The 24,982-nt window shown below is 58.2% G+C and overlaps 2 protein-coding genes across 2 annotated transcripts; one reads left to right on the forward strand and one right to left on the reverse strand.

The window, feature by feature from the left end:
- Window positions 1-1,000: 1,000 nt before the first annotated feature.
- WDR54 (WD repeat domain 54) lies at window positions 1,001-14,960 on the reverse strand. Its single transcript, XM_089658501.1, has 4 exons — window positions 14,824-14,960; window positions 10,719-10,954; window positions 10,163-10,225; window positions 1,001-1,090 (listed from the first exon to the last, which is right to left on the reverse strand). The coding sequence occupies exons 1-4, from the start codon at window positions 14,891-14,893 to the stop codon at window positions 1,016-1,018; spliced, it is 444 nt and encodes a 147-aa protein (XP_089514627.1). The 5' UTR covers window positions 14,894-14,960; the 3' UTR covers window positions 1,001-1,015.
- A 50-nt stretch (window positions 14,961-15,010) lies between these two features.
- On the forward strand, window positions 15,011-19,380 carry CUNH2orf81 (chromosome unknown C2orf81 homolog). The gene is given in 7 exon segments (XM_089658502.1): window positions 15,011-15,139; window positions 16,479-16,706; window positions 17,682-17,892; window positions 18,113-18,289; window positions 18,292-18,492; window positions 18,495-18,821; window positions 18,824-19,380. Coding segments are annotated over 7 exon segments (1,470 nt in total). The 5' UTR covers window positions 15,011-15,085; the 3' UTR covers window positions 19,096-19,380.
- The last annotated feature ends 5,602 nt before the right edge of the window (window positions 19,381-24,982 follow it).

Genomic DNA, 24,982 nt, shown 5'->3' on the forward strand with positions numbered 1-24,982 from the left:
TATCCCGTATACCATAGATCTGCCCCACAGACAAGGGAGGTACTGGACTCGGCCCCTCCCACAGGCGGTGACACATAGGAGGGAGGTACTGAACTCAGCCCCTCCCACAGGCGGTGACACATAGGAGGGAGGTATTGGACTCGGCCCCTCCCACAGGCGGTGACACATAGGAGGGAGGTATTGGACTCGGCCCCTCCCACAGGCGGTGACACATAGGAGGGAGGTATTGGACTCGGCCCCTCCCACAGGCGGTGACACATAGGAGGGAGGTATTGGACTCAGCCCCTCCCACAGGCGGTGACACATAGGAGGGAGGTATTGGACTCGGCCCCTCCCACAGGCGCCGACACATAGGAGGGAGGTATTGGACTCGGCCCCTCCCACAGGAGGTGACACATAGGAGGGAGGCATTGGACTCGGCCCCTCCCACAGGCGGTGACACATAGGAGGGAGGCATTGGACTCGGCCCCTCCCACAGGCGGTGACACATAGGAGGGAGGTATTGGACTCGGCCCCTCCCACAGGCGGTGACACATAGGAGGGAGTTACTGGACTCGGCCCCTCCCACAGGCGGTGACACATAGGAGGGAGGTATTGGACTCGGCCCCTCCCATAGGCGGTGACACATAGGAGGGAGGTATTGGACTCGGCCCCTCCCACAGGCGGTGACACATAGGAGGGAGGTATTGGACTCGGCCCCTCCCACAGGCAGTGACACAGAGGAGGGGGTTGTTGGACTCAGCCCCTCCCACAGGCGGTGGTGACACAGAGGAGGGGGTTGTTGGACTCAGCCGCTCCCACTGGTGGTGATACAGAGGAGGGGTTTGTTGGACTAAGCCCCTCCCACTGGTTCTGATACAGAGGAGGGGTTTGTTGGACTAAGCCCCTCCCACTGGTGGTAACACAGAGGAGGGGGTTGTTGGGTTAAGCCCCTCCCATTGGTGGTGAGACATAGGAGGGGGTTGTTGGACTTGGCTCCTCCCACTGGTGGTGACATAATTGTTTTCAATTTGTTCTACTGACCCTGAGGAGTTTCCAGAGCGTCCAGTGCATGCCAGTACACCATGATGGATCCATCAGACTCGTACATCTGGAGGAGAGGAGAAGAGGGGTGAGGAGGGGCGAGGAGGAAAGGAGAGGAGAAGAGGGGCGAGGAGGAAAGGAGAGGAGAAGAGGGGCGAGGAGGAAAGGAGAGGAGAAGAGGGGCGAGGAGGAAAGGAGAGGAGAAGAGGGGCGAGGAGGAAAGGAGAGGAGGGTCAAGGAGGGGCGAGGAGGAGAGGAGGGTCAAGGAGGGGCGAGGAGGAGAGGAAAGGAGGGGCGAGGAGGAGAGGAAAGGAGGGGCGAGGAGGAGAGGAAAGGAGGGGCGAGGAGGAGAGGAAAGGAGGGGCGAGGAGGAGAGGAAAGGAGGGGCGAGGAGGAGAGGAAAGGAGGGGCGAGGAGGAGAGAAAAGGAGGGGCGAGGAGGAGAGAAGAGGAGGAGAAGAGGGGCGAGGAGGAGAAGAGAGGAGAAGAGAGGAGAGGCGAGGAGGAGAAGAGAGGAGAAGAGGGGCGAGGAGGAGAAGAGAGGAGAAGAGGGGCGAGGAGGAGAAGAGAGGAGAAGAGAGGAGGGGCGAGGAGGAGAAGAGAGGAGGGACGAGGAGGAGAAGAGAGGCGAGGAGGAGAAGAGAGGAGAGGAGGGGCGAGGAGGAGAAGAGAGGAGAGGAGGGGCGAGGAGGAGAAGAGAGGAGAGGAGGGGCGAGGAGGAGAAGAGAGGAGGGGCGAGGAGGGGCGAGGAGGAGAGGAAAGGAGGGGCGAGGAGGAGAGGAAAGGAGGGGCAAGGAGGAGAGGAAAGGAGGGGCGAGGAGGAGAGGAAAGGAGGGGCGAGGAGGAGAGGAAAGGAGGGGCGAGGAGGAGAGGAAAGGAGGGGCGAGGAGGAGAGGAAAGGAGGGGCGAGGAGGAGAGAAAAGGAGGGGCGAGGAGGAGAGAAGAGGAGGAGAAGAGGGGCGAGGAGGAGAAGAGAGGAGAAGAGAGGAGAGGCGAGGAGGAGAAGAGAGGAGAAGAGGGGCGAGGAGGAGAAGAGAGGAGAAGAGGGGCGAGGAGGAGAAGAGAGGAGAAGAGAGGAGGGGCGAGGAGGAGAAGAGAGGAGGGACGAGGAGGAGAAGAGAGGCGAGGAGGAGAAGAGAGGAGAGGAGGGGCGAGGAGGAGAAGAGAGGAGAGGAGGGGCGAGGAGGAGAAGAGAGGAGAGGAGGGGCGAGGAGGAGAAGAGAGGAGGGGCGAGGAGGAGAAGAGAGGAGGGGCGAGGAGGAGAAGAGAGGAGGGGCGAGGAGGAGAAGAGAGGAGGGGCGAGGAGGAGAAGAGAGGAGGGGCGAGGAGGAGAAGAGAGGAAAGGAGGGGTGAGGAGAAGAGAGGAAAGGAGGGGTGAGGAGAAGAGAGGAAAGGAGGGGTGAGGAGAAGAGAGGAAAGGAGGGGTGAGGAGAAGAGAGGAGAGGAGGGGCAAGGAGGAGAAGAGAGGAGAGGAGGGGCAAGGAAGAGAGGAAGAGACAAGAAGAGGGACGAGGAGGAGAAGAGAGGAGAGGAGGGACGAGGAGGAGAAGAGAGGAGAGGAGGGACGAGGAGGAGAAGAGAGGAGAGGAGGGACGAGGAGGAGAAGAGAGGAGAGGAGGGACGAGGAGGAGAAGAGAGGCGAGGAGGAGAAGAGAGGAGAGGAGGGGCGAGGAGGAGAAGAGAGGAGAGGAGAGGAGGGGCGAGGAGGAGAAGAGAGGAGAGGAGGGGCGAGGAGGAGAAGAGAGGAGAGGAGGGGCGAGGAGGAGAAGAGAGGAGGGGCGAGGAGGAGAAGAGAGGAGGGGCGAGGAGGAGAAGAGAGGAGGGGCGAGGAGGAGAAGAGAGGAGGGGCGAGGAGGAGAAGAGAGGAGGGGCGAGGAGGAGAAGAGAGGAAAGGAGGGGTGAGGAGAAGAGAGGAAAGGAGGGGTGAGGAGAAGAGAGGAGAGGAGGGGCAAGGAGGAGAAGAGAGGAGAGGAGAGGAGGGGCAAGGAAGAGAGGAAGAGACAAGAAGAGGGGTGAGGAGGAGAAGAGAGGAGAGGAGGGACGAGGAGGAGAAGAGAGGAGGGACGAGGAGGAGAAGAGAGGCGAGGAGGAGAAGAGAGGAGAGGAGGGGCAAGGAGGAGAAGAGAGGAGAGGAGAGGAGGGGCGAGGAGGAGAAGAGAGGAGAGGAGGGGCGAGGAGGAGAGGAGAGGAGGGGCGAGGAGGAGAAGAGAGGAGGGGCGAGGAGGAGAAGAGAGGCGGGGCGAAGAGGAGAAGAGAGGAGGGGCGAGGAAGAGAAGAGAGGAGGGACGAGGAGGAGAAGAGAGGCGAGGAGGAGAAGAGAGGAGAGGAGGGGCAAGGAGGAGAAGAGAGGAGAGGAGGGGCGAGGAGGAGAAGAGAGGAGAGGAGGGGCGAGGAGGAGAGGAGAGGAGAGGAGGGGCGAGGAGGAGAAGAGAGGAGGGGCGAGGAGGAGAAGAGAGGAGGGGCGAGGAGGAGAAGAGAGGAGGGGCGAGGAGGAGAAGAGAGGAGGGGCGAGGAGGAGAAGAGAGGCGGGGCGAGGAGGAGAAGAGAGGAGGGGCGAGGAGGAGAAGAGAGGCGGGGCGAAGAGGAGAAGAGAGGAGGGGCGAGGAGGAGAAGAGAGGAGGGGCGAGGAGGAGAAGAGAGGAGGGGCGAGGAGGAGAAGAGAGGAGGGGCGAGGAGGAGAAGAGAGGAAAGGAGGGGTGAGGAGAAGAGAGGAAAGGAGGGGTGAGGAGAAGAGAGGAGAGGAGGGGCAAGGAGGAGAAGAGAGGAGAGGAGGGGCAAGGAAGAGAGGAAGAGACAAGAAGAGGGGTGAGGAGGAGAAGAGAGGAGAGGAGGGACGAGGAGGAGAAGAGAGGAGGGACGAGGAGGAGAAGAGAGGCGAGGAGGAGAAGAGAGGAGAGGAGGGGCAAGGAGGAGAAGAGAGGAGAGGAGAGGAGGGGCGAGGAGGAGAAGAGAGGAGAGGAGGGGCGAGGAGGAGAGGAGAGGAGGGGCGAGGAGGAGAAGAGAGGAGGGGCGAGGAGGAGAAGAGAGGAGGGGCGAGGAGGAGAAGAGAGGCGGGGCGAAGAGGAGAAGAGAGGAGGGGCGAGGAGGAGAAGAGAGGAGGGGCGAGGAGGAGAAGAGAGGAGGGGCGAGGAGGAGAAGAGAGGAGGGGCGAGGAGGAGAAGAGAGGAGGGGCGAGGAGGAGAAGAGAGGCGAGGAGGGACGAGGAGGAGAAGAGAGGCGAGGAGGAGAAGAGAGGAGAGGAGGGGCGAGGAGGAGAAGAGAGGAGAGGAGGGGCGAGGAGGAGAAGAGAGGAAAGGAGGGGCGAGGAGAAGAGAGGAGAGGAGGGGCAAGGAGGAGAAGAGAGGAGAGGAGGGGCAAGGAAGAGAGGAAGAGACAAGAAGAGGGGTGAGGAGGAGAAGAGAGGAGAGGAGGGACGAGGAGGAGAGGAGGGGCGAGGAGGAGAAGAGAGGAGAGGAGGGGCGAGGAGGAGAAGAGAGGAGAGGAGGGGCGAGGAGGAGAAGAGAGGAGAGGAGGGGCGAGGAGGAGAAGAGAGGAGGGGCGAGGAGGAGAAGAGAGGAGGGGCGAGGAGGAGAAGAGAGGAAAGGAGCGGTGAGGAGAAGGGAGGAGAGGAGGGGCAAGGAAGAGAGGAAGAGACAAGAAGAGGGGTGAGGAGGAGAAGAGAGGAGAGGAGGGACGAGGAGGAGAAGAGAGGAGGGACGAGGAGGAGAAGAGAGGAGGGACGAGGAGGAGAAGAGAGGCGAGGAGGAGAAGAGAGGAGAGGAGGAGAAGAGAGGAGAGGAGGAGAAGAGAGGAGAGGAGGAGAAGAGAGGAGAGGAGGAGAAGAGAGGAGAGGAGGGGCGAGGAGGAGAAGAGAGGAGAGGAGGGGCGAGGAGGAGAAGAGAGGAGAGGAGGGGCGAGGAGGAGAAGAGAGGAGAGGAGGGGCGAGGAGGAGAAGAGAGGAGGGGCGAGGAGGAGAAGAGAGGAGGGGCGAGGAGGAGAAGAGAGGAGGGGCGAGGAGGAGAAGAGAGGAGGGGCGAGGAGGAGAAGAGAGGCGAGGAGGGACGAGGAGGAGAGGAGGGGCGAGGAGGAGAAGAGAGGAGAGGAGGGGCGAGGAGGAGAAGAGAGGAGAGGAGGGGCGAGGAGGAGAAGAGAGGAGAGGAGGGGCGAGGAGGAGAAGAGAGGAGGGGCAAGGAGGAGAAGAGAGGAGGGGCGAGGAGGAGAAGAGAGGAGAGGAGGGGCGAGGAGGAGAAGAGAGGAAAGGAGGGGTAAGGAGAAGAGAGGAAAGGAGGGGCAAGGAGGAGAAGAGAGGAGAGGAGGGGCAAGGAGGAGAAGAGAGGAGAGGAGGGGCAAGGAAGAGAGGAAGAGACAAGAAGAGGGGTGAGGAGGAGAAGAGAGGAGAGGAGGGACGAGGAGGAGAGGAGGGGCGAGGAGGAGAAGAGAGGAGAGGAGGAGAAGAGAGGAGAGGAGGGGCGAGGAGGAGAAGAGAGGAGAGGAGGGGCGAGGAGGAGAAGAGAGGAAAGGAGGGGTGAGGAGAAGAGAGGAAAGGAGGGGCAAGGAGGAGAAGAGAGGAGAGGAGGGGCAAGGAGGAGAAGAGAGGAGAGGAGGGGCAAGGAAGAGAGGAAGAGACAAGAAGAGGGGTGAGGAGGAGAAGAGAGGAGAGGAGGGACGAGGAGGAGAGGAGGGGCGAGGAGGAGAAGAGAGGAGAGGAGGGGCGAGGAGGAGAAGAGAGGAGAGGAGGGGCGAGAAGGAGAAGAGAGGAGAGGAGGGGCGAGGAGGAGAAGAGAGGAGGGGCGAGGAGGAGAAGAGAGGAGGGGCGAGGAGGAGAAGAGAGGAAAGGAGCGGTGAGGAGAAGAGAGGAGAGGAGGGGCAAGGTGGAGAAGGGAGGAGAGGAGGGGCAAGGAAGAGAGGAAGAGACAAGAAGAGGGGTGAGGAGGAGAAGAGAGGAGAGGAGGGACGAGGAGGAGAAGAGAGGCGAGGAGGAGAAGAGAGGAGAGGAGGAGAAGAGAGGAGAGGAGGAGAAGAGAGGAGAGGAGGAGAAGAGAGGAGAGGAGGAGAAGAGAGGAGAGGAGGAGAAGAGAGGAGAGGAGGAGAAGAGAGGAGAGGAGGGGCGAGGAGGAGAAGAGAGGAGGGGCGAGGAGGAGAAGAGAGGAGGGGCGAGGAGGAGAAGAGAGGAGGGGCGAGGAGGAGAAGAGAGGAGGGGCGAGGAGGAGAAGAGAGGCGAGGAGGAGAAGAGAGGAGGGGCGAGGAGGAGAAGAGAGGAGGGGCGAGGAGGAGAAGAGAGGCGAGGAGGAGAAGAGAGGCGAGGAGGGACGAGGAGGAGAAGAGAGGCGAGGAGGAGAAGAGAGGAGAGGAGGGGCGAGGAGGAGAAGAGAGGAGAGGAGGGGCGAGGAGGAGAAGAGAGGAGAGGAGGGGCGAGGAGGAGAAGAGAGGAGAGGAGGGGCGAGGAGGAGAAGAGAGGAGAGGAGGGGCGAGGAGGAGAAGAGAGGAAAGGAGGGGTAAGGAGAAGAGAGGAGAGGAGGGGCAAGGAGGAGAAGAGAGGAGAGGAGGGGCAAGGAAGAGAGGAAGAGACAAGAAGAGGGGTGAGGAGGAGAAGAGAGGAGAGGAGGGACGAGGAGGAGAAGAGAGGCGAGGAGGAGAAGAGAGGAGAGGAGGGGCGAGGAGGAGAAGAGAGGAGAGGAGGGGCGAGGAGGAGAAGAGAGGAGGGGCGAGGAGGAGAAGAGAGGAGGGGCGAGGAGGAGAAGAGAGGAGGGGCGAGGAGGAGAAGAGAGGAGGGACGAGGAGGAGAAGAGAAGAGGGGCGAGGAGGAGAAGAGAGGAAAGGAGGGGTGAGGAGAAGAGAGGAGGGGCAAGGAAGAGAGGAAGAGACAAGAAGAGGGGTGAGGAGGAGAAGAGAGGAGGGGCGAGGAGGAGAGGAAGGGCGAGGAGGAGAGGAAGGGCGAGGTGGAGAGGAAGGGCGAGGTGGAGAGGAAGGGCGAGGTGGAGAGGAAGGGCGAGGTGGAGAGGAGAGGAGGGGCGAGGTGGAGAGGAAGGGCGAGGTGGAGAGGAGAGGAGGGGCGAGGAGGAGAGGAAGGGCGAGGAGGAGAGGAAGGGCGAGGAGGAGAGTAGGGGTGAGGTGGAGAGGAGGGGTGAGGAGGAGAGTAGGGGTGAGGTGGAGAGGAGAGTAGGGGCGAGGAGGAGAGTAGGGGTGAGGTGGAGAGGAGGGGTGAGGAGGAGAGTAGGGGTGAGGTGGAGAGGAGAGTAGGGGTGAGGAGGAGAGGAGGGGTGAGGAGGAGAGTAGGGGTGAGGTGGAGAGGAGAGGAGGGGCGAGGAGGAGAGTGTAGCAAACTTGCTCATCAGAGTAGGACGCAGAGTCCCCCTTTTTTATTAGACGTATTCCTCAATCGTTTATTCCCTTCCCCCTCCCTTCCTGAGAGGCACAGGGACAGATGTGTAAGTGGTAAAAGTTGCTGGCAGGCTGGAGCAGCAGGGGGCCCAGCACTACAAAGAAGGAAAAAATGTCACCAGCACACCGAGGATCACCAATATGGGTCCAAAGGTTTTAATAAACCATCACATAGTTACAGCAAGGCAACGTTTCGGAGTCTCGCAGGACCCCTTCATCAGGCATGACGCAGGAACGTGTGCGTTTGGATCATATACCAGCACTACAAAGCCCCCCATAGAGACAGCAGCCTCTCTGTCCAAGGGACCTGTGTGATTTCACACCTCGGGGATGGATGGCAGAACCTTCTCCAGAGTTCAAGGCATTCCCCAGAAGCACAAACAAGATATCATTTGTAACAGGTCAGGTTGTCCCGATGTTTCATGTCATGGATTATGACAGATGTTGGTTCTAATTCAGAGTTTGCCCGACTGACCCCACCCTAAACATCCTATTGGTCAGTTACTCAGAGCCACCCCCCCCCCCTGCTGGGGGACTTTTAAAAATTCAGGCTAACAGGCCTAAAGGATAAGCTAAACACATCTCCTAATCTTAACATGGTAACAGAGGAGATCAGAGACCCTTCACTCTGCAACTTGGATCTGCTACCCCAAGGATGAACATGGCAAGTAACTTCCCCTTCTAACTCCTCCCTGTTATCTCTGGGCGGGGCTGTTTTTATATATAAATATATATCTTAGTTACATTTTCTTTGTAAATATTTTATTGCACCGGTTTGACTCTTAGTAATAAATCTTTCTTTCTGAAAGTGTTAAACTGTTTCTAAGCGCTTACTTGCAATTCACGAATTCCTGCCTTTTGAAGAGACGCTCCTGTGTTTGTTTAATCCTCTGCCCAATCGGCCTGCGGTGACCGTGTTGGACAGACGACTTCACCCATTACAGTGTATATTGGATAACGAGAGTTTCCCCTTCCTCTGTACAAAGTGGTGGTGGCAGTGAAGGGTTAGTTGTGTGATTAACCCGACCCGGTAACAAGCGCAGTCAGGCTGCCGGTGCGTCAACTGCGTTCCATTAGCTGGACAATCGCTGTGCCGGGTGCAGCTGGGTGGGGCCTTGTTACGCGCGTCACATCGCGGTTTTAGATCAGCCGGTCCTTCAGTCACAAGTTTGGTGAGAAGGTCTGGGGTCTGACGCCGCGGGCGTGATGTATTATTGTTGGTCGCGGTCATGCGATTGTCGCATGTTGAGGGTGGCGATCAGGTGACCGTGACAGAGAGGAGGGGTGAGGAGGAGAGGAGAAGAGGGGCGAGGAGAAGAGGAGAGGAGGGTTCAGGAGGAGAAGAGTGGTAAGGAGGAGAAGAGGGGCGAGGAGGAGAAGAGGAGGAGAGGAGTGGAGGGGCGAGGAGGAGAAGAGAGGAGGGGCGAGGAGGAGAGGAGAGGAGGGGAGAGGAGGAGAGGAGAGGAGAAGAGGGGCGAGGAGAAGAGGAGAGGAGGGTTCAGGAGGAGAAGAGTGGTAAGGAGGAGAAGAGGGGTGAGGAGGAGAAGAGGAGGAGAGGAGTAGAGGGGCGAGGAGGAGAGGAGGGGCGAGGAGGAGAAGAGGGGCGAGGAGGAGAAGAGGGGCGAGGAGGAGAAGAGGGGCGAGGAGGAGAGGAGAAGAGGGGCGAGGAGGAGAGGAGAAGAGGGGCGAGGAGGAGAGGAGAAGAGGGGCGAGGGGGAGAGGAGGGGCGAGGGGGAGAGGAGGGGCGAGGGGGAGAGGAGGGGCGAGGGGGAGAGGAGGGGAGAGGGGGAGAGGAGGGGAGAGGGGGAGAGGAGGGGCGAGGGGGAGAGGAGGGGCGAGGGGGAGAGGAGGGGAAAGGGGGAGAGGAGGGGAAAGGGGGAGAGGAGGGGAAAGGGGGAGAGGAGAGGCGAGGAGGAGAGCAGAGGAGGGGCGAGGAGGAGAGCAGAGGAGGGGCGAGGAGGAGAGCAGAGGAGGGGCGAGGAGGAGAAGAGGGGCGAGGAGGAGAAGAGGGGCGAGGAGGAGAAGAGGGGCGAGGAGGAGAAGAGGGGCGAGGAGGAAAAGAGGGGCAAGGAGGAAAAGAGGGGCAAGGAGGAAAAGAGGGGCAAGGAGGAAAAGAGGGGCAAGGAGGAGAGGAGGGGGGGCGAGGCAGAGAGGAGAGGAGGAGGAGTGAGGAGGAGAGCAGAGGAGGGGTCAGGAGGAGAGCAGAGGAGGGGTCAGGAGGAGAGCAGAGGAGGGGTCAGGAGGAGAAGAGATGCAAGGAGGAGAGGAGAAGAGGGTTGAGGAGGAGGAGAGGGGTGAGGAGGAGAGGAGGGGTGAGAAGGAGAGGAGGGGTGAGAAGGAGAGGAGGGGTGAGGAGGAGAGGAGGGGTGAGGAGGAGAGGAGGGGTGAGGAGGAGAGGAGGGGAGGGGTCAGGAGGAGAGGAGGGGCGAGGAGGAGAGGAGGGGTGAGGAGGAGAGGAGGGGTGAGGAGGAGGAGAGGAGAGGAGGGGTGAGGAGGAGGAGAGGAGAGGAGGGGTGAGGAGGAGGAGAGGAGAGGAGGGGTGAGGAGGAGGAGAGGAGGGGTGAGGAGGAGAGGAGGGGTGAGGAGGAGGAGAGGAGGGGTGAGGAGGAGGAGAGGAGGGGTGAGGAGGAGAGGAGGGGTGAGGAGGAGGAGAGGAGAGGAGGGGTGAGGAGGAGAGGAGAGGAGGAGAGGAGGGGAGGGGTCAGGAGGAGAAGAGAGGTGAGGAGGAGAGGACAGGACACTATACAGAGGTGTACAGAGTGGTCATGTGACCCTCTTACCTGAATGCCCTTCTGTGAGGTCAGTACCAGCAGAACCCGGGAGGGGAGGACACACCAGCAGGCCTGTAGAGGACAGAAGGTTCCGGAGATGAGTGCAGCTCGGTCTCTGCTCCCTGTGTAGACAGCCCCATACCTTCCCACCAATCAGAAGTGCACAGCTCACACGTGCCCCCTACCTGCCATGTTCCATATGGGCACGGTCACATGACAAGAGACTGGCAGGACGGAGAACACGGTGTAGGTGCGACTCATCTCCAGTGTCCAACACCCAACCCGTGTCCCCAGTCATCCAACATACTCCACATGGCAGGTAGGGGGCACCACACATGACTCCACCCACCTGTGCGATGAGGGAGGAGCTCAGGACCACACTCCCCTCCTTTGTGTCCCCATTCATCTAACATACTCCACATGACAAGTAGGGGGCACCACGCAGGACTCTACCCACCTGTGTGATGAGGGAGGAGCTCAGGGCCACACTCCCCTCCTTGGTGTCCCCATTCATCTAACATACTCCACATGGCAGGTAGGGGGCACCACACAGGACTCCACCCACCTGTGTGATGAGGGAGGAGCTCAGGGCCACACTCCCCTCCTTGGACTGTAGTTGGCGGTGGGAGAAGTTCAGTCCGTCGGCAGAGGCGCTCACCATGTTGACGGTGTTGCCATGGACGACGGTGAAGTAGGTGTGGCTCTTGTCACTGATGGGTAAGACGCTGAGGTTGTTGTAGAGAGCCGAGGAGCTGCTCTTCATCTGGATACTCTTCTCCTTCCGATACATGATGGAGGATCCTGGGGAGGAAACCGGTCACTCCCACCATTCCTCTGCGACAACCCCCCGCTCCTCTGCGACAACCCCCCGCTCCCAGCATTCCTCTGCGACAACCCCCCGCTCCCACCATTCCTCTGCGACAACCCCCCGCTCCCACCATTCCTCTGCGACAACCCCCCGCTCCCACCATTCCTCTGCGACAACCCCCCGCTCCCACCATTCCTCTGCGACAACCCCCCGCTCCCACCATTCCTCTGCGACAACCCCCCACTCCTCTGCGACAACCCCCCGCTCCCACCATTCCTCTGCGACAACCCCCCGCTCCCAGCATTCCTCCGCGACAACCCCCCGCTCCCACCATTCCTCTGCGACAACCCCCCACTCCTCTGCGACAACCCCCCGCTCCCACCATTCCTCTGCGACAACCCCCCGCTCCCACCATTCCTCTGCGACAACCCCCCACTCCTCTGCGACAACCCCCGCTCCCACCATTCCTCTGCGACAACCCCCCGCTCCCAGCATTCCTCCGCGACAACCCCCCGCTCCCACCATTCCTCTGCGACAACCCCCCACTCCTCTGCGACAACCCCCGCTCCCAGCATTCCTCTGCGACAACCCCCCACTCCTCTGCGACAACCCCCCGCTCCCAGCATTCCTCTGCGACAACCCCCCACTCCTCTGCGACAACCCCCCGCTCCCAGCATTCCTCTGCGACAACCCCCCGCTCCCCCCATTCCTCTGCGACAACCCCCCGCTCCCACCATTCCTCTGCGACAACCCCCCACTCCTCTGCGACAACCCCCCGCTCCCATCATTCCTCTGCGACAACCCCCCGCTCCCACCATTCCTCTGCGACAACCCCCCACTCCTCTGCGACAACCCCCCGCTCCCACCATTCCTCTGCGACAACCCCCCGCTCCCACCATTCCTCTGCGACAACCCCCCGCTCCCACCATTCCTCTGCGACAACCCCCCGCTCCCACCATTCCTCTGCGACAACCCTCCGCTCCTCTGCGACAACCCTCCGCTCCCAGCATTCCTCTGCGACAACCCCCCGCCCCCACCATTCCTCTGCGACAACTCTTCACTCCCAGCATTCCGCTGCGACAACTCTTCACTCCCAGCATTCCTCTGCGGCAACCCTCCGCTCCCACCATTCCTCTGCGACAACCCCCCGCTCCCACCATTCCTCTGCGACAACCCCCCGCTCCCACCATTCCTCTGCGACAACCCCCCGCTCCCACCATTCCTCTGCGACAACCCCCCGCTCCCACCATCCTCTGCGACAACCCCCCGCTCCCACCCACCATTCCTCTGCGACAACCCCCCGCTCCCACCCACCATTCCTCTGCGACAACCCCCCACTCCCACCCACCACTCCTCTGCGACAACCCCCGCTCCCAGCATTCCTCTGCGACAACCCCCCGCTTCCAGCATTCCTCTGCGACAACCCCCCGCTCCCAGCATTCCTCTGCGACAACCCCCCGCTCCCACCATTCCTCTGCGACAACCCCCGCTCCCACCATTCCTCTGCGACAACCCCCCGCTCCCACCCACCATTCCTCTGCGACAACCCCCCGCTCCCACCCACCATTCCTCTGCGACAACCCCCCGCTCCCACCATTCCTCTGCGACAACCCCCCACTCCTCTGCGACAACCCCCCGCTCCCAGCATTCCTCTGCGACAACCCCCCGCTCCCAGCATTCCTCTGCGATAACCCTCCGCTCCCACCATTCCTCTGCGACAACCCCCCGCTCCCACCATTCCTCTGCGACAACCCCCCACTCCTCTGCGACAACCCCCCGCTCCCAGCATTCCTCTGCGATAACCCTCCGCTCCCACCATTCCTCTGCGACAACCCCCCGCTCCCAGCATTCCTCTGCGATAACCCTCCGCTCCCACCATTCCTCTGCGACAACCCCCCGCTCCCAGCATTCCTCTGCGACAACCCTCCGCTCCCAGCATTCCTCTGCGACAACCCCCCGCTCCCAGCATTCCTCTGCGACAACCCCCCGCTCCCACCATTCCTCTGCGACAACCCTCCGCTCCCACCATTCCACTGCGACAACCCCCCGCTCCCAGCATTCCACTGCGACAACCCCCCGCTCCCCCCATTCCTCTGCGACAACCCCCCGCTCCCAGCATTCCTCTGCGACAACCCCCCGCTCCCACCATTCCTCTGCGACAACCCCCCGCTCCCCCCATTCCTCTGCGACAACCCCCCGCTCCCACCATTCCTCTGCGACAACCCCCCGCTCCCAGCATTCCTCTGCGACAACCCCCCGCTCCCAGCATTCCTCTGCGACAACTCTTCACTGTACAGTGTGTGTGGGGGGGTCCTCTCTATACAGTGTGGGGGGGTCCTCTCTGTACAGTGGGGTGGGCGTCCTCTCTGTACAGTATGGGGGAGGGGACGGGTCCTCTCTGTACAGTATGGGGGAGGGGGCGGGTCCTCTCTGTACAGTATGGGGGAGGGGGCGGGTCCTCTCTGTACAGTATGGGGGAGGGGGCTGGTCCTCTCTGTACAGTATGGGGGAGGGGGCGGGTCCTCTCTGTACAGTGGGGGGGCAGGTCCTCTCTGTACAGTATGGGGGAGGGGACGGGTCCTCTCTGTACAGTATGGGGGAGGGGGCGGGTCCTCTCTGTACAGTGGGGGGGCAGGTCCTCTCTGTACAGTGTGGGGGAGGGGACGGGTCCTCTCTGTACAGTATGGGGGAGGGGACGGGTCCTCTCTGTACAGTATGGGGGAGGGGGGGGGTCCTCTCTGTACAGTGGGGGGGGTCCTCTCTGTACAGTGGGGGGGGTCCTCTCTGTACAGTGGGGGGGGTCCTCTCTGTACAGTGGGGGGGTCCTCTCTGTACAGTGGGGGGGGGGGGGCGGGCAGGTCCTCTCTGTACAGTGTGTGTGTGTGTGGGGGGGGGGTTCTCTCTATACAGTGTGGGGGAGGAGACGGGTCCTCTCTGTACAGTGGGGTGGGCGTCCTCTCTGTACAGTGGGGGGGAGGGGACGGGTCCTCTCTGTACAGTGGGGGGGGGGGGGGCGGGCAGGTCCTCTCTGTACAGTGGGGGGGGGGGTCCTCTCTGTACAGTGTGTGTGTGGGGGGTCTCTATACAGTGTGGGGGAGGGGACGGGTCCTCTCTGTACAGTATGGGGGAGGGGGCGGGTCCTCTCTGTACAGTATGGGGGAGGGGGCGGGTCCTCTCTGTACAGTATGGGGGAGGGGGCGGGTCCTCTCTGTACAGTATGGGGGAGGGGGCGGGTCCTCTCTGTACAGTATGGGGGAGGGGGTCCTCTCTGTACAGTGGGGGGGGGGGGGGGGCGGGCAGGTCCTCTCTGTACAGTGGGGGGGGGGGGTCCTCTCTGTACAGTATGGGGGAGGGGACGGGTCCTCTCTGTACAGTGGGGGGGAGGGGACGGGTCCTCTCTGTACAGTGTGTGTGGAGGGGGGGGGGGACAGGTCCTCTCTGTACAGTGGGGGGGGGAGGTCCTCTCTGTACTGTATGGGGGAGGGGACGGGTCCTCTCTGTACAGTGTGTGTGGAGGGGGGGGGGGACAGGTCCTCTCTGTACAGTGGGGGGGGGGCAGGTCCTCTCTGTACAGTGGGGACGGGGGGACGGGTCCTCTCTGTACAGTATGGGGGAGGGGACGGGTCCTCTCTGTACAGTGGGGGGGGGGGGCGGGCAGGTCCTCTCTGTACAGTGTGGGGGAGGGGACGGGTCCTCTCTGTACAGTGGGGGGGGGAGGGGGCGGGTCCTCTCTGTACAGTGTGGGGGAGGGGACGGGTCCTCTCTGTACAGTGTGGGGGAGGGGACGGGTCCTCTCTGTACAGTATGGGGGGGGGGGGCAGGTCCTCTCTGTACAGTGTGGGGGCGGGGGGGATCCTCTTACCGTTTGTCGGGTGTTTTAATGGTCGCTGTGCAGTGATCCGGTTTCCATGGAAACCGCGGCCCCACGTCATCAGCAACAGCCATTCGTGATGTCACTGTTCTGCGACTCAGCTTGGGGTTCATAATGTTAGTCAGCAACGAATGACGTCAAAAAAGACACGCCCGATCTCAGTCACCAAGGCAACATGAGGACGCCGATTACGTCATCCCTGAGCGACCCGTCACCCGGCAACGTCCAGACACAACAGTGAGAGGAGTCCGGGATGAGCAGTACGAGGAGCGGAGCCCCCGGGAGATCCACCGCCACCCCGGGACAGGTACGGGAGGGGGGGGGGTACTATCTATGTGCATTACTATATCATCCCCCCTCCCCCAACATATCATGTGACAGGAGACTGCAGACCCTCCCAGAGTCATGTGACGGGAGACCGCGGACCCTCCCAGAGTCATGTGACGGGAGACTGCGGACCCTCCCAGAGTCATGTGACGGGAGACTGCGGACCCTCCCAGAGTCATGTGACGGGAGACCGCGGACCCTCCAGAGTCATGTGACGGGAGACTGCGGACCCTCCCAGAGTCATGTGACGGGAGACTGCGGACCCTCCCGGAGTCGTGTGACAGGAGACTGCAGGCCCTCCAGAGTCATGTGACAGGAGATTGCGGACCCTCCCACAGTCATGTGACAGGAGACTGCAGGCCCTCCAGAGTCGTGTGACGGGAGAGCACGGACCCTCCAGAGTCATGTGGCAGGAGAGTGCGGACCCTCCCAGAGTCGTGTGACGGGAGAGTGTGGACCCTCCAGAGTCATGTGACGGGAGAGTGCGGACCCTCCCAGAGTCATGTGACGGGAGAGTGCGGACCCTCCCAGAGTCATGTGACGGGAGAGTGCGGACCCTCCCAGAGTCATGTGACGGGAGAGTGCGGCCCCTCCCAGAGTCATGTGACGGGAGAGTGCGGACCCTCCCAGAGTCATGTGACGGGAGAGTGCGGACCCTCCCAGAGTCATGTGACGGGAGAGTGCGGACCCTCCAGAGTCATGTGACGGGAGACCGCGGACCCTCCAGAGTCATGTGACGGGAGACCGCGGACCCTCCCAGAGTCACAAGACGGGAGAGCGCGGACCCTCCCAGAGTCACGTGACGGGAGAGCGCGGACCCTCCCAGAGTCACGTGACGGGAGAGTGCGGACCCTCCCAGAGTCACGTGACGGGAGAGCGCGGACCCTCCCAGAGTCACGTGACGGGAGAGCGCGGACCCTCCCAGAGTCATGTGACGGGAGACTGCGGACCCTCGCAGAGTCATGTGACGGGAGAGTGCGGACCCTCCCAGAGTCACGTGACGGGAGAGTGCGGACCCTCCCAGAAGTCACGTGACGGGAGAGTGCGGACCCTCCCAGAGTCACGTGACGGGAGAGCGCGGACCCTCCCAGAGTCACGTGACGGGAGAGCGCGGACCCTCCCAGAGTCACGTGACGGGAGAGCGCGGACCCCTCCCAGAGTCACGTGACGGGAGAGTGCGGACCCTCCCAGAGTCATGTGACGGGAGAGTGCGGACCCTCGCAGAGTCATGTGACGGGAGACTGCGGACCCTCGCAGAGGTGTATGAGGACAGAGGTGGGGTATACGGTTTCCTAATGGTAACTACTCCTTTTTCTCAGGGCGTGTCCCGGGGGGCGGGGTCCAAGTCTCGCTCTGACAAGCCGCGCCCTGCTCCGGTGGCTCCCATCCCCCAGGTCAGTGTGGACGTCATTCCTGGACGCTTCACGGAGGACGATTGGCTGTCCATGGTGGCCACAGAGGACGGGGAGGAGGTGGTGGGAGAGCTGCTGGACTCTCTGATTGGTCGGGTGATGGATGAGTGCTACAAAGTCTACCTGGAGACACAGGTGAGCCAATCAGAGGAGAGATTGTGTCCCAAATAGATTTCCTGATGGAACCCGGAGCTGAGGGCCCAATCACCTGGGATGGTATTGGTGGTCAGTGGGAGGAGTTATAGGAAGAAGTGGGAGGAGTAATATATAGTAATATACATGTGTGGTATTGTGGAGTAGGAGGGGTTATAAGAAGCAGTGGGAGGAGTTATATACAGTAATATACATGTGATGTATTGTGGAGTAGGAGGAGTTATAGGATGAAGTGGGAGGAGTTATGTATAGTATTATATATGTGTGGTATTGTAAAGTAGGAGGGGTTATAAGAAGCAGTGGGAGGAGTTATATTTAGTAATATACACATGTGGTATTGTGAAGTAGGAGGGGTTATAAGAAGCAGTGGGAGGAGTTATATATAGTAATATACACATTTGGTATTGTGGAGTGGGAGGGGTTATGGGGAGGAGTGGGAGGAGTTATATTTAGTAATATACACATGTGGTATTGTGAAGTAGGAGGGGTTATAAGAAGCAGTGGGAGGAGTTATATATAGTAATATACACATTTGGTATTGTGGAGTGGGAGGGGTTATGGGGAGGAGTGGGAGGAGTTATTACTGTATGATTTAGGAGGGGTATCTGGGAGGGGTTATAGGAAGGAGTGGGAGGAGTTAATACTGTATGATTTGGGGGGGTGAGTAGGAGGGGTAGCTGGGAGGGGTTATAGGAAGGAGTGGAGGAGTTATATGTAGTAATATAAACATGTGGTATTGTGGAGTAGGAGGGCTTATAGGAAGGAGTGGGAGGAGTTAATACTGTATGATATAGGAGGGGTAGCTGGGAGGGGTTATAGGAAGGAGTGGGAGGAGTTAATACTGTATGATTTAGGAGGGGTATCTGGGAGGGGTTATAGAAAGTAGGAGGAGTTATAGACTTGTTGTAGGCGGGTTCTATAGATTCCTGTTGGTTCTCATAGTAGATGTGATTTCAGCTGGTCCCGTACTCCATCAGCCGGACACGAGACGTCATCATGCAGATGGTAGAGTGGACCTTCATTCCTCGGGATGAGGGAGAAGATGAGACTTCCCCCGAGCAGAGCTGGCAGGAAGAACCTCAGCCATGTCCTAATGACTCCTGGGCACAGGGGTGTGTCCCCATCACCCAGCCTGTCCTCACAGCCCGCTCCAGTCTGCCTCAGGTATGTGTACCACCATCACCGAGGTGTTCACCATCACCCCCATCATTAGAAGACCAGTCATGGAGATGTTTGTCCTCAGGCTTCACCGGCCTCTGCCCCGGTCTCCTCAGTACACGGCGATGACACAATCCCCATCCTCCAGTGTACTGATTTATTCTTTCATAAATGTTGACTTTAACCCGTCAGCCTCTTGTGACTTATTGTCCATCTTTGATCCTGAACAGCATCGTCTGACCACCCCATGACACCTATTCCTGAGCAAGAAACAAAACCCCAAGAGGTGGCAATCTCCAAATCTCCCAATCCTCCCGAGGATCGGCCTTCAAGCTCCCAAGAAGTAGACCCCTCTCCGGAAGAAAAGACAGAGAAAGAGACTTCAGTGACTCAGAAGTCCTCACTGGTCATCAGCCAACCCCACCCCCTAACCCTCCCAAGAATAAGACTGGATAGCGTCCATATCGTGGACCTCTACGCTCGGCCGGGCTGAGGAACATCACAAAATCCCTGGAGGAGACAGAAAAAGAGATGCTTTTAGAAGAATTTATGAAAGTAAAAGAGGAGAAGGGCCTCAACGAAAATATCAACCTCTTGCCGACTTCCCTGCACACATCCTGAAGATCCAGCTTGGGAGGCCACCCCAGAAGAAGGATGTCATCTACGATGATGAAGGCAACGTTCTTTCTGTGCCAAAACTAGACCTGGCCAAGCTCCCCCAGCATCATGTACGTCCCCGCATTGAGGTGCTGGACTCCAGCAAAGAAGCTGAGTATCGGGTTAGGAAGTCAAGCCGGATGGATGTACGAACACCCATCCACCAACCTCAAAAAGGGACAAGAACCAGGGACAAGGGACAGCTTAAACTGTGTGAGATTACTGGACAGAAGTGTGGTCCCTCAACATTCCACCCTCAGACTTTACCGGCTTACACCTTTACTAAACCGATCACGTGAAGGGCTCGGCGGCCACTACTGCAGGCCTCGTTCTGGATACCATACAGCTTTCCCATGGAGTCATTCTGCGAGAGGGCAACACAACAGAACGAGGCTCAGTACAAAGCCTACGACAGAGAGAGCTGGCCTGGAGGGAAGAAAGCAGGCAGCTAGAGCCTATCCGACCCTCCGTAACTCTACCGAGTCTGTCCGTGGGACAGCTAATAAACAACAACATTCCCCAGGTCCAGCCACTGATGACCTTCATGCCATCCTAACCTCTTGTGTAGGTCTTGGTATACTTTGTGCCATCCTCTCCTTCTGTCCTCCAGCATCTTGCATGCTCCATGTTCCTCACCTGCTGTCCTCCAGCACCTTGCAATGCTCCATGTTCCTCGTCTTCTGTCCTCCAGCACCTTGCATGCTCCATGTTCCTCACCTTCTGTCCTCCAGCATCTTGCATGCTCCATGTTCCTCACCTTCTGTCCTCCAGCACCTTGCTTGCTCCATGTTCCTGACCTGCTGTCCTCCAGCCACTTGCATGCTCCATGTTTCTCACCTTCTGTTCCTCCATTTTCCTCACCTTCTGTCCTCCAGCATCTTGCATGCTCCATGTTCCTCACCTGCTGTCCTCCAGCACCTTGCATGCTCCATTTTCCTCACCTTCTGTGCTCAGCACCTTGAATGCTCCATGTTCCTCACCTTCTGTGCTCCAGAACCTTGCATGCTCCATGTTCCTCACCTTCTGTGCTCCAGCACCTTTCATGCTCCATGTTCCTCACCTTCTGTGCTCCAGCACCTTGCATGCTCCATGTTCCTCACCTTCTGTGCTCCAGCACCTTGCATGCTTCATGTTCCTCACGTTCTGTGCTCCAGCACCTTGCATGCTTCATGTTCCTCACCTTCTGTCCTTCAGCTCCTTGCTTGCTCCATGTTCCTTACCTTCTGTTCTCCAGCACCTTACATGCTCCATATTCCTCACCTTCTGTCCTCCAGCACCTTGCATGCTCCATGTCCCTCACCTTCTGTGCTCCAGCACCTTGCATGCTCCATGTTCCTCACCTTCTGTCTCCAGCACCTTACATGCTCCATGTTCCTCACCTTCTGTCCTCCAGCACCTTACATGCTCCATGTTCCTCACCTTCTCTCCTCCAGCACCTTGCATGCTCCATGTTCCTCACCTTCTGTCCTCCAGCACCTTACATGCTCCATATTCCTCACCTTCTGTCCTCCAGCACCTTACATGCTCCATGTTCCTCACCTTCTGTCCTCCAGCACCTTACATGCTCCATGTTCCTCACCTTCTGTGCTCCAGCACCTTACATGCTCCATGTTCCTCACCTTCTGTCCTCCAGCACCTTACATGCTCCATGTTCCTCACCTGTGATCTTGAATTTTGTATTTTTTGTTCATTATTGATATGTAAGAACGGAAATGATTGAATTGGTGAATTCACAAATCTCTCGCCCTTTATAGGACGATCTGAGCTCCGGAGCGCTCCTGTTCCGGTTTGATGTTCATATTATTTATGGAGAAATATAAATATTTCTTGAAAATTGAATTGTATGATCACGGTCAGGGCTGGTGTCACTAGCATTGTTCTCCTCAGGAGCCGGATCCCTAGAATATGGACACTGACCTGCTTTGTACCTACCGCTCCCTCACTGCTGAAAATGCTGCACAAATAGGTGAGCGTGGCACCACCTTGCCCTGTCCTCCAAAGCCACCTTGCACCCGGGGGGGGGAGGGGGGGTTCTCGCCAGTGACACCATCACTTGAGTGACATTAGAGAAGTGTCTCAAAGTAGAACCGTCTAGAACTGCGATGGTCAACTCTACTGATATAGGGAGCACCGAGTAGTCCCGACGGTACCAGAGGGCCACATGTGATAGTAAATATTCCAGAGTGCGGCAACAGGAGAAGGTCCAGGACTATGGACAGTGCTACAGGGGATGGGCAGAGACTGCAGGAGTCCTTGGTGACTGGGGACATCCTTCAGGAGACAACTGGAGACACATTACTGGAGAAGGTCCAGGACTATGGACAGTGCTACAGGGGATGGGCAGAGACTGCAGGAGTCCTTGGTGACTGGGGACATCCTTCAGGAGACAACTGGAGACACATTACAGGAGAAGGTCCAGGACTATGGACAGTGCTACAGGGGATGGGCAGAGACTGCAGGAGTCCTTGGTGACTGGGGACATCCTTCAGGAGACAACTGGAGACACATTACAGGAGAAGGTCCAGGACTATGGACAGTGCTACAGGGGATGGGCAGAGACTGCAGGAGTCCTTGGTGACTGGGGACATCCTTCAGGAGACAACTGGAGACACATTACAGGAGAAGGTCCAGGACTATGGACAGTGCTACAGGGGATGGGCAGAGACTGCAGGAGTCCTTGGTGACTGGGGACATCCTTCAGGAGACAACTGGAGACGCATTACAGGAGAAGGTCCAGGACTATGGACAGTGCTACAGGGGATGGGCAGAGACTGCAGGAGTCCTTGGTGACTGGGGACATCCTTCAGGAGACAACTGGAGACACATTACTGGAGAAGGTCCAGGACTATGGACAGTGCTACAGGGGATGGGCAGAGACTGCAGGAGTCCTTGGTGACTGGGGACATCCTTCAGGAGACAACTGGAGACACATTACAGGAGAAGGTCCAGGACTATGGACAGTGCTACAGGGGATGGGCAGAGACTGCAGGAGTCCTTGGTGACTGGGGACATCCTTCAGGAGACAACTGGAGACGCATTACAGGAGAAGGTCCAGGACTATGGACAGTGCTACAGGGGATGGGCAGAGACTGCAGGAGTCCTTGGTGACTGGGGACATCCTTCAGGAGACAACTGGAGACACATTACTGGAGAAGGTCCAGGACTATGGACAGTGCTACAGGGGATGGGCAGAGACTGCAGGAGTCCTTGGTGACTGGGGACATCCTTCAGGAGACAACTGGAGACACATTACAGGAGAAGGTCCAGGACTATGGACAGTGCTACAGGGGATGGGCAGAGACTGCAGGAGTCCTTGGTGACTGGGGACATCCTTCAGGAGACAACTGGAGACACATTACAGGAGAAGGTCCAGGACTATGGACAGTGCTACAGGGGATGGGCAGAGACTGCAGGAGTCCTTGGTGACTGGGGACATCCTTCAGGAGACAACTGGAGACAGGAGACTGCTGGGGGTCACTGCTATTACAGGGAGATAGGGACGCTCAGACTACAGTCTGCAGGAATCAGGGGCCACCCAAAAAGGACCAGAGGGCCACAGGCTGCTCATTAGGTACTGCTGGGTCTAGAAGGGCATATCATGTGATTCAGGCGTTCCAATCCCCTCCCAATCATGTGATTCTGGTGTTCCAATCCCCTCCAAATCATGTGATTCTGGTGTTCCAATCCCCTCCAAATCATGTGATTCTGGTGATCCAATCCCCTTCATATCATGTGATTCAGGCGTTCCAATCCCCTCCCAATCATGTGATTCTGGTGTTCCAATCCCCTCCAAATCATGTGATTCTGGTGTTCCAATCCCCTCCAAATCATGTGATTCTGGTGATCCAATCCCCTTCATATCATGTGATTCAGGTGTTCCAATCCCCTCCCAATCATGTGATTCAGGTGTTCCAATCCCCTCCACATCATGTGATTCAGGTGTTCCAATCCCCTCCCAATCATGTGATTCATTTGTTCCAATCCCCTCCCAATCATGTGATTTAGGTGTTCCAATCCCCTCAATATCATGTGATTCAGGTGTTTCAATCCCCTCCATATCATGTGATTCAGGTGTTCCAATCCCCTCCACATCATGTGATTCAGGTGTTCCAATCCACTCCCAATCACGTGATTCAGGTGTTCCAATCCCCTCCCAATCATGTGATTCATGTGTTCCAATCCCCTCCAAATAATGTGATTCTGGTGTTCCAATCCCCTCCATATCATGTGATTCTGGTGTTCCAATCCCCTCCATATCATGTGATTCTGGTGTTCCAATCCCCTCCATATCATGTGATTCAGGTGTTCCAATCCCCTCCATATCATGTGATTCAGGTGTTCCAATCCCCTCCAAATAATGTGATTCTGGTGTTCCAATCCCCTCCATATCATGTGATTCTGGTGTTCCAATCCCCTCCATATCATGTGATTCAGGTGTTCCAAATCCCCTCCATATCATGTGATTCAGGTGTTCCAATACCCTCCATATCATGTGATTCAGGTGTTCCAATCCCCTCCATGGACACAGGTGTATACAATCAAGCCCCTAGGCATGCAGACGGCTTCTACAAACATTGGTGAAGAATGGGTCGCTCTCAGGAGCTCAGTGACTCCAAGCGTGGTCCCGTGATAGGTGGCCACCTGGGCAATAAGTCCATCCGTGACATTTCCTGCTACTAAATATTCCACGCTCAACTGTTAGTGGGATTATAACAAAGTGGAAGCCACTGGGAACAACAGCCACTCAGCCACCAAGTGGTAGGCCACGTCACATGACAGGGCGGGGTCAGCGCATGCTGAAGCGCACAGTGCGCAGAAGTCACCAACTGTCTGCAGAGTCAATAGCTAAAGACCTCCAAACTTGGTGTGGCCTTCAGATGAGCCCAACAACAGAGCATAGAGAGCTTCATGGAATGGGTTTCCATGGCCGAGCAGCTGCATCCAAGCCTTCCATCACCAAGTGCAATGCAAAGCATCGTATGCCGTGGTGTAAAGCACGTTGCCACTGGACTCTAGAGCAGAGGAGACATGTTCTATTGAGCAGGGGCGGACTGACCATTTGGAAACTCGGGCGATGCCCGAGGGCCCAGGGTCAGTAGGGGGCCCCATGAGATGCCCCTGGTACCTTTTTCATAGGCTTTTTGAGTTTGGGGCAAGGACACACGGGCCCCATGAGTTGTCAATCCGCCCCTGCTCTAGAGTGACCAATCACACTTCTCTGTCTGGCCATCTGATGGGCGTGTATGGGTTTGGCGGTTGCCAGGAGAACGGTACTTGCCTGACTGCATTGTGCCAAGTGTAAAGATTGGTGGAGGGGGGATTATGGAGGGAGGTGCTTTTCAGGGATTGGGCTTGGCCCCCTAGTTCCGGTGAAGGGAACTCTTAAGGCGAAATTTTGGACAATTTCATGCTCCCAACTTTGTGGGAGGAGTTTGGGGATGGCCCCTTCCTGTTCCAACATGACTGCCCACCAGGGCACAAAGCAAGGTCCATAAAGACATGGAGGAGCCAGTTTGGGGTGGAGGAACTTGACTGTCCTGCACAGAGTCCTGAGCTCAACCCCATAGAACACCTTTGGGATGAATTAGAGGGGAGACTGCGAGCCAGACCTCCTCCCCCGACATCAGTGCCCCTCCCCCGACATCAGTGCCCCTCCCCCGACATCAGTGCCTGACCTGACAAATGTGCTTCTGGAAGAATGGTCCAACCTTCCCATAGACACCCTCCTAAACCTTGTGGACGGCCTTCCCAGAAGAGTTGAAGCTGTTATAGCTGCAAAGGGCGGAGCCAACTCAATATTGAACCCTACGGACTAAGACTGGGGGGCCATTAAAGGTCATGTGTGTTGAAAGGGCGGGGCCAACCCAACATTGAACCTTACGGACTAAGACTGGGGGGGCCATTAAAGGTCATGTGTGTGGAAAGGGCAGGGCCAACTCAATACTGAACCCTACGGACTAAGACTGGGGGCCATTAAAGGTCATGTGCGTGGGAAGGGCGGGGCCAACTCAGTATTGAACCCTACGGACTAAGACTGGGGGCCATTAAAGGTCATGTGTGTGGAAAGGGCGGGGCCAACTCAATATTGAACCCTACGGACTAAGACTGGGAGGCCATTAAAGGTCATGTGCGTGGGAAGGGCGGGGCCAACTCAATATTGAACCCTACGGACTAAGACTGGGGGGGCCATTAAAGGTCATGTGTGTGGAAAGGGCGGGGCCAACTTAGTATTGAACTCTAGGGACTAAGACTGGGGGCCATTAAAGGTCATGTGCGTGGAAAGGGCGGGGCCAACTCAATATTGAACCCCAAGGACTAAGACTGGGGGGCCATTAAAGGTCATGTGCGTGGAAAGGCCGGCCAACCAATACTTCGGGGAATATGGTGGATGATGGATCACAATGACATACAATTGATCTAGAAGGGATTCCTGTGATATACAG

Source organism: Staurois parvus, unplaced genomic scaffold (assembly GCF_062004578.1).
Source record: "Staurois parvus isolate SC_StPar_1 unplaced genomic scaffold, SC_StPar_1.0 ptg001077l, whole genome shotgun sequence".
In the NCBI taxonomy this organism is placed as follows: domain Eukaryota; kingdom Metazoa; phylum Chordata; class Amphibia; order Anura; family Ranidae; genus Staurois; species Staurois parvus.

What these genes read in the sequence shown, in the direction of transcription:
- WDR54 (XM_089658501.1), bottom strand. Translation starts at nt 14,893, where the DNA reads ATGACGTGGGGCCGCGGTTTCCATGGAAACCGGATCACTGCACAGCGA. An exon ending in ATTAAAACACCCGACAAACG is followed by an intron (nt 10,955 to 14,823) that starts GTAAGAGGATCC and finishes TTTCCTCCCCAG; the next exon opens with GATCCTCCATCATGTATCGG. An exon ending in CCTCACAGAAGGGCATTCAG is followed by an intron (nt 1,091 to 10,162) that starts GTAAGAGGGTCA and finishes CCTCTCCTCCAG; the next exon opens with ATGTACGAGTCTGATGGATC.